A 9,018-nucleotide genomic window follows, 5' to 3' on the forward strand; every position below is an offset into this window, starting at 1 on the left:
TTAGGAATTTAATAAGAATTTAAAACTTTTAAAATAATACGAATTTAAAATTTCAGAATTTTAAGAATTTATGATTTTTAAGAATTTAAGACTTTTTAAGAACTTAAGACTTTGTAGAACTTAAATATTTAGGAATTTAAAAATTCTGAGATTTGAAAATTTAAGAATTTAAAGACTTTAGAATTCAAGAACGAGGACACTTTTTTGGGAATCTGTTACCCCTCCCCCACCCCTTCGTAGACAATTCTCCATACAAAAAAAATGTATGGATCGTGGACAATCGCCGTACCCCCTCCCCTTCCCCGCCTAAAGTGTCCACGTGGTTTATGGATGGCCCCTGAAGATTTTAAGAATTTAAATAATTTAAGACTTTTAAAAATTCAAGTCTTTTAAAATATAAGGAATTTAATAGTTTAAGAACTTATGACTGTTTAGAATTTCAAAATTAAAGACTTTTTAGCAATTCTCTACTTTTTCGGTGCCTTCACTGCACTGGGAAATACTTGACCGAAATGTCAAGCTGATATATGCGTTTGTCCTTCCAGCTTTTCATAGGTCTGATGGCCGAGTGGGCTAAGGCGCCAGTCATTTCTGTTGGTGCTGGGTTTGAAACCCGACGGTTGCTGCTTTTTTTTTGTGTTTGCAAAAATTGTACATGCAGAGTGTAATATTAAATGTTTATTTTGACGAAGGTGATGTGCATGCTTTTGCATGCGATTTTACCATCGGATTTTTTGCTGTGTACGCATAATTGTCCCGTGTATTCCTATTCACTCTATAAGTCCCTTATCATTCCAGTTAGCAGTTTATCACTCTTATTAGTAATCCTCTTGCTATACAACAGGTAAACAAGACACAATACTTCGTAAAACTAATGATTTCGTGAAAGAAAATACTTGGTGGGACAATTATGCGTAGAAGTTCAACGATGGGACAAACAGACTTGGTGTTGTTTTTGATGAGTTTCCGAACAATGTACTGAAAGTATACATCAAATTAAACTTAAAAATGTGAAAAAGTCAGAATCGACCAAAAATGACATGGGACAATTATGCGTAGAAAGGCAGTTCAGTATGCCCAAAGAAGCCATTTTGCATCAATAATTTGTCCATATAATTTTCTATACAAATTTGGCAGCTTTTGAAGGAATTATTTCATCGATTGGTTGTCTTCGTCAAAATTGTAGGTATGGATACGGACTACACTGAAGAATAAATGATACACGGTAAAATTTTTTTGGTGTTTTTTATTTAACTATTTGGCACTAAAACTTGATTTACAAACAAACACTATTTTTATTTTATTTTTTTATATGTTTTTTTTCGATGTAAAATCAAATTTGCAATCAAAAAGTAAGTCGCAGTTTTTGATTTTTTTAAACTAGTGCACATGTTTGCCCACCATTGAAAAAAACATTTTTGAAAAGCTGAGAAAATTCTCTATATTTATATATATATATTCTCTATATATATATATATATATATTATATATATTCTGTTTCCAACCTTTTCGAAAAAAACCATTTTTAAAATTGTTAAACCAAGACTAACATTTCAAAAGCGTCAAACATTCAATATTACGCCCTTTTAAAATGTTAGTCTTGGTTTAAAAAATTTCAAAATATTTTTTTCGAAAAGATCGGAAAATTTTACGAATGTTTCATATTTTAACATTGTAAATCAAACCATTAGTTGCTGAGATATAGACATTAGAAAATGGTGGGTTGTTTGGGTGAGACTTAGAAAACATCAATTTTCCTGTTTTTAAACCTTTGTATGGCAATATCTCAGCAACTAAGGGTCGTATCAACAAAGTTCAATAAAGCAAAATATAGAGAATTTTCTCAGCTTTTCAAAAATATTATTTTCAAAAGTGGGCAAACATGTGCACTGTGCATTTGATGTCCTCTAAAACAAATAAAAAAATAGTGTTTTTTTTTGCAAATCAAGTTTTAGTGACAAAAAGTTAAATAAAAATTCACAATTTTTTTACCGTGCATCATTTTTTTCCAGTGTAGTCCGTATCCATACCTACAACTTTGCTGAAGACACCAAATCGATCAAAAAATTCCTTCAAAAGATACAGATTTTTGAATTTTCATACATCGTTTTTGTATGGACAGCTGCCAAATTTGTATGGAAAATTATATGGACAAACTTATTATGCAAAATGGCTTCTTTGGGCATACCGAAGGCACCAAAAAAGTTTCAGCCGGTTGTAAAAATACAAAAATTAAAAGAGAATTGCTCTAGTGTTAAAAAGTGAATAAAGATGGGTATTTTTAAAGTGTGCCTATTTTTCGAATTGTTCTCAATTATACCCACAACTTTGACGAAGACACCGAATTGATCAGTTTTCAAATTGCAGATGCTAGAATTGGTAGATAACTTTTTGTTTTGTTTTGACAACTGTCTAATTTGTATGGAAATTTTTATGAACTAACCAGTGACGCAAAATCGCTTGTTTGGTCAGAGGGAAGGCTCCTCGGAAGATTAAATGATTTCTAATTTTAATTAAAAACTAAATTCAAACGCTCGAACATTTGGTGAATGAATGTATTCTTTATTTATATCAATTGTTACTGCATACATTATTAAAACATGTAATGTTCATCGTAAGCTACAAATCGTAATCGGTGACAGAAATTCTGGAGATTTTTTTTCTTTCTCTCTCTCTCTCTCCGCAGGTGCTCAAAGAATTATATTACCGAAGAATAGAAGAGGGGGGCGGGATTACTCTTACCAGCCTAAGAAGAAAATTATGATCATTTTGTTTGTGTCGAAGCTCGATTCGCGGCTTAACGCGAGCTGTCCGAACTGTTGCTGTGGCGTCTCCTTCTGACCGGACTGCGCGACCGTCGACGACGTGGGCTGCCTCCGCGGCCTCCTCCACCCCGCATCGGCGACCGGCGCTGGTACCGACGTGGTGATCCTCCACGCCAACGCCCCGGTGGTGGCCGGTTATTACGCATGATGGGCGAGGGACGCCTCATCGGAGGGCGCTGCTTCTGGACCAGAATCGCACTGGCGGTAATTTCCTGCCCATCGACCTGACCACCGTCCATGTGCTTGATGGCGTTTTCAGCTCCGTCCGGATTGACGAAATCGACGTAGCAAAATCCGCGGGTAAAGGATTGGAACCGGTCGACGGGGAAGTCTACGGAACGGATTTCACCGTACGTGCCAAAGATCTCCAGAATGTGGTCCTTGACGACGTTCCGGGTAAGCCGACCAACGTGTATTCTGGTTGGGCGCGGTGTTACGGACCGTTCCTTCCGGCGACGTTTCGAACCGGACCGCGAGCGACGACTGCGGCCGTCCTTGCTTGGCCGTTCCGGAGATGACGCCGCAGGGCCGCCGGTCTTGGTCTGTTTATTTTCCTTATCATTGTCACGGTCAACGCTGCCACGGCGCTCCGTCCGCTCCTTCGACTTGGGACGAACCGGTTTGCTGGCCTCCTTCGGCGGGGCTTCCTTTGCCGGTGGGCTCGGCGAACGGGTTGCGGTCTTGCGCTTGGTCGTGCGACGTTCTCCCCCGCTGCTTGACGAGGACGACGAGCTCGATGAAGACGAACTGCTGCTCGAAGAACTGGACCGCGATCCGGAACTGCTCCGGGACGAACTGCTATCCGACGAGCTAAAAGTGTTTACATCAGCAAAACAAAACCCAACAAAAATCGATTTATCAAGCACTTACCTTCCGCTGCTATCGCTACTGCTCGAGTTGCTACGCTTTTTGCGGTCCTTCTCCCGGCCCCGCTGCTTCTGCTTGTCCTTCTCCTTGTCGGATTCGGCCGACTCGGAGCGATTCTTCGAACGAGCCCTGCAAACGCAAACACAACTAAATTAACGCCGCAAACCAAACCAAAGCGTAACACTTACATTGTTCTCGTAGCGACGGCAGGAATCTGCGTCGAAAAGCTGGATTTTCACCGGAAAATTAGTACCCAAAACGTTTGCCAAGCAATGGCAGCCTGCGATGCGCGTAAAAATGATGGCCGAGGAACGAAAAGTCGCTTTTTTCTGTTCGTGTTCGCGATGCCAAAACGAAACGTCAAACGGCGACACCCGTCACTGAAATGAAAATGAAAGTGGTGAAATGTTTCAGCGGGTTGAGCCGGGGAGGTCGAAAAAGGTTTTGACTTACACTAGCGAGGGAAATAAAATGAACCGATTGCTTGATGTTGGGCCGAGTGTTGGGCAAATGTAACGCTTTGAAAATGTAATATTGTCGGTCTGTTGGGATTATGAGGTTTTAATTTTATTAGTTTTTTTTAAGAAGATGAACTTTGTATTTGGTAATGTTAGTGAATTTTTACAAACTTGCGGAGCGTTTAAAATCCGTGAATTTTTATACTTACGGTGAAAATACTTGAACGACAGTTAAGTCACTATTAAGTTTGAATTTGTCAATGTTCGAGGAGATTTTGTGTAAACACCTCTGTAAAAACGGTAAAAATCCTTGATTCCTGTTTGTGTGTGCACCATGGCACACGGTGGGTAAGAAGGGGATTATTATGCAACTTGCATGCACCTCGGAAATTCCTTCTGGAGGTTGTTGGGGGGACTATTCTGAGTCAGAAAAATCGATTCCCAAAATATTCTGTCGGTGAAAACTGATTTTATCTCGATTTGAAGTTAAAACATCTAATATCTCACCTAAAACCTCAAAAATACGTCCAAAATTTTGGTCTAACTTAGGACATAGAAGTTAATTTTCATCAAGATATCAATTCTTAGTTTCCAAAATATAATCCTGACATAGTACACCTTAAATCGGTCCATTACATGAGTCCCAGCGTCATCAGGAGGTATAAAATAGTGTTATGTGAAAAAAAATATTTTCAATTTGCTCCGGTAAATCAACTGTCATGTCTGAATTTAAAAACTAATGTTGTAGCATTGTTGCAAACAAAATGAAGAACAATTTTGCAGAATAAAGTATGACATTTTATCCATTTTCAGTAAAGTTATGTCTATTTTAGTGGGGAAATTGCTGCCAATTTTCAAAATTCTTCGATGTTTAACTCATTCCTGTTATAAACAGCTACTACGATCATACTCAGTAAGATGTAACAAAAACTACTTTTTGGCGGGCATTCAGGGGCTGGTTAAGGTGGGCGTACAGCGCTCAAATCCCAAATATGAGCTTGATTGAACTTAATAGGAGCTATGCATTTGAATTTTACATAGGATTCAACTCGTAAAAAACATGTTTTTCAAAAATGTAGATTTTTTAGGCACTTTGGCCACTGAAGCGTTTATTGTCAACATCATTGGCGTGTAGGCCAGATCCTTGCGCATGTTTTGGTATATATAACATTGAAGTTTTGAGCAAAATGGAATGGCGCGTCGCCTATCTTTTCTGCTGATCCGTTTTTCGAAAAATTTCAAAACTTTGAAGGTCTGAGCTCCAGAGTGCGTCAATTCAATGTTATATATACCAAAACATGCGCAAGGATCTGGCCTACACGCCAATGATGTTGACAATAAACGCTTCAGTGGCCAAAGTGCCTAAAAAATCTACATTTTTGAAAAACATGTTTTTTACGAGTTGAATCCTATGAAAAATTCAAATGCATAGCGACAGCTCCTATTGAGTTCAATCAAGCTTATATTTGGGATTTGGACTCAGTATGCCCACCGTAACTAGCCCCTGAATGCCCACCAAAATGTAATTTTTGTTACATCTTACTGAGTATGATCATAGTAGCTGTTTATAACAGGAATTGATTAAATATCGAAGAATTTTGAAAATTGGCAACAACTTTCGCACTAAAATAGACATAACATTACCGAAAATGGATAAAATGTCATACTTTTTTCTGCAAAATTGTACTTCATTTTGTTTGCAAAAATGCTACAACATTAGTTTTCGAATTCAGACATGACAGTTGATTTACCAGAGCAAATTGAAAATATTTTTTTTTCGAATAACACTATTTTACACCTCCTGATGACGCTGGGACTCAAGTAATGGACCGATTTAAGGTGTACTATGTCAGGATTATATTTTGGGAACTAAGAATTGATATCTTGATGAAAATTAACTTCTTTGTCCAGAGTTAGACCGAGATTTTAGACATATTTTTGAGGTTTTAGGTGATATATTATGTTTTTTAACTTCAAATCGAGATAAAATCAGTTTTCACCGACAGAATATTTTGGGAATCAGTTTTTCTGACTCAGAATAGTCCCCACAACAAACCCCAGAAGGAATTTCCGAGGTGCATGCAAGTTGCATAATAATCCCCTTCTTACCCACCGTGTGGCATATATACCGCTTTGAACGTCAAGTAGTTGACCAAAAACGGAGCGGAAAGACGTGTGTGTGTGGAGAGGAGCGCTCACGCTCATGTTTTGCTCATTGAGCAAAATGAGCGTCATTTTTTACATGATATGGGGAAGATACGGACACAGACACGGCGAAGTTAAGTTGCGCTAAACAATAAATGCAAAAAGGGGCAAAGCAAGGGGCAAAGGCAGTTTTTGCTACATTTTGGCTAAAAAATGCATAGAAAATCACGCTTGCGCAACACACACACTATGAAAACAAACCAACGAGCTGTCAAGAGAGTCATCTACGTGCGCATGTATTGCGTGTACGTACACGAAGGGTTTTTAGGTTAAAATTTGTACCCACCAGCAAAAACTAATGGTAAGCTAGTGTGCGTGAGATCGGACTTAGATAACTCTAGACGACAGAGCCATCGTTTTGTGGTGTTAGTATATGCTGCTGTGGAGAACTCGAGTGCTCGTCTGATTGTCTGGTGTAAAAAGCTATAACATAACAATATCTTATATTAGTAAATAAATGCTAACAAAAACAAATGTTGATTAACAAATTAAAGTCGATTGAATATAAATATAAAATTAAATCACTAAAATCTTGGAATAATGTGCTTCATTTTTTAGTTTTTCTACATTATTTTTAACGTTTTTACAGTCCGTGTTTTGCAATTAAGGTCCCCGTGAAAATTGCAATTCTTTAAAATGAAAAATCATCGAGCTCGAGCTGTCACTGTCCCAGTCAAACATGTTAGCTTTCATCGGGCGGCAGGCCTTTAAAAACCAGCACTATTTTTATTTTTTTAAATATTTTCTAGGGGAAATCTACCCTTTCCAATCAAACACCTATCTTCGTCATATGGAGAGTTTGATGCTCGATTAAAGCTCCAAAAATACTATTTGGGCTATAAACTTACCAGCAACAGCACCGCCTCGAGTAAGCACGCAAATGTATGCAACTTACTGGCCAAAAAGATCACATTTAATGCACTTTTGATCATAATTTGTATTTTGCGAGACCACTTCTCATCATTTTGTTGGCACACACAGTGACACACACGAGAATCCCTCAAACGCTTAATGAATATCGCCAAAATTAACTTTTCACTTTCGCTTACTTTTTCACGGCGCTTAAGATATGAAATTGCTTCCAACTACCGGCAACATGTTCTTTTGATCATTAGTAAGGCACTCACTTGAAGAATAATCCCGAAAAATGTAATAAATTAGCAAGCGCCATCAAAAAAACAAACGCGCCAAGTCGTTTGACGTTTCAATTTTCACTTTGCATTCCAATCGAAGGCTGAAGAAAACCGAGCGAGAGACGAAGGCAAAAAAGAACAAAGGCTGGCCGTCAACACCACCAGCAGCACAGCCAGCGATGCTAGGAAACTTTCCCTATAAATGCCACTTTTCGTGAGTGTTCGTTTGAACTGTCAGCGCAAATGGCAACACTCGACAGAGTGTTGGAAGAAAAAAGAACTAAGCCGATATTAGAAAATGGGCGTGGCCCAATGTATTCGCCTCGATTAGAATACCCTTGGGATTTTTTTTTGTTAAATGCTTGGTAAAGAAATAGAAGAACTTTTAGTGAAAGTGAAAATAAACAGAAATGTTCTCAAAAACTTGCTCTACTCATTGGTGTACTTGGTTTTAGTAAAATTCAAGGGAGACTCTAGATTATCCAGCATCATTCAAACACGACCGCTTATTAGGATTAAAATGGGTAGATTTCCCCTAACTCAATTTTCCTTTTTAGGTATTTTCTTTTTAAATTTTTCTTTATTTCGATTTATTTTATAAATTTTCTTTTTTTTTCGCAAATTTCCTCCAAAACAAACACAACTGGGAGTTTCGCGGCAGCTGGAAATGTTTCACTTCTTTTTTTTCTCATTTATGCCGACTGACCGACAGTCCGATTGTCGCACCCCTCGCACGTTATGTTTTGAGAATATTTTCGCATCAACACATCTGCGTGCTGATGGCAGCTGGCCGTGTTTGTGTGCTGTCCAGTATGAATCATTCATTTGAAGAGAAAACATTGAATTAAATTTTGGTGGACTGAAGTTTTGCTACTTTTTGCGGTAAAAGTTAGTCCCGAAATTGTTACAATTTTATCTAATCCCAGTTGAGAAATATTCGGTGAGTAACGTTGTGTGCAAATTCTTAGAAAAGCTGATGATATGGTTGAAATTCTGAAACGTAGTTTTTTGAGAGCCCTTCAAATTCTAAGAGCATAAAAGAAAATTGAAAAAAAAGAATAGAGGAGCCCTTTGTTGTCTGATAAGGTGCTTTATTAGATGTTTGAGCAACATAAAAAACATGTTGACACATTGTTCAAAATTTCGTCGTATAATTGTTTCTATAAATTTAAAACGATTCCAGAGGATTTCACAATATTTTACCAAAAGGTTTATTGTTTACTCATTTTTTTTAACAAAATCAAACCATAGATTTTTTAAGTGGTGAAATAAAATTTAAAAAATACTTATATCCAAACAAGGTGATTTTTGATTGAACAACGCTTACAGCACAAGATTGAGTCCAGTTTGCTGATTCAGTAAAATTTGTTTACAGAGCAGTATAAACAGGTTTATGATTCCGATGACTCATCAAACCGCATCTAACTTAGATTTTTTCTTGGGTTATTCCAATTCTTCTTGTGCGATTAAAAAGGATGTCGCTAAACTAGAAAAAAGATTTTTTATCAATTATATTCTATTCAATGTGTA

At 37.6% G+C, this 9,018-nt stretch overlaps 2 protein-coding genes across 2 annotated transcripts in view; one reads left to right on the forward strand and one right to left on the reverse strand.

Annotated features, from left to right (window-relative positions):
- Positions 1-2,541: 2,541 nt before the first annotated feature.
- On the reverse strand, positions 2,542-4,040 carry LOC120423669 (RNA-binding protein with serine-rich domain 1-A-like). The gene is made up of 3 exons (XM_039587555.2): positions 3,881-4,040; positions 3,696-3,821; positions 2,542-3,635 (listed from the first exon to the last, which is right to left on the reverse strand). Coding segments are annotated over exons 1-3 (966 nt in total). The 5' UTR covers positions 3,883-4,040; the 3' UTR covers positions 2,542-2,797.
- A 4,227-nt stretch (positions 4,041-8,267) lies between these two features.
- Positions 8,268-9,018, forward strand: part of LOC120424570 (syntenin-1-like) — a 2,429-nt gene continuing 1,678 nt past the window's right edge. The window contains exon 1 of the mRNA XM_052707464.1: positions 8,268-8,428. The gene's annotated coding sequence lies outside the window, so the exon portion shown is untranslated. The remainder of the gene's footprint in view (positions 8,429-9,018) is intronic.

This window comes from Culex pipiens, chromosome 2, assembly GCF_016801865.2.
Source record: "Culex pipiens pallens isolate TS chromosome 2, TS_CPP_V2, whole genome shotgun sequence".
Classification (NCBI taxonomy): Eukaryota; Metazoa; Arthropoda; class Insecta; order Diptera; family Culicidae; genus Culex; species Culex pipiens.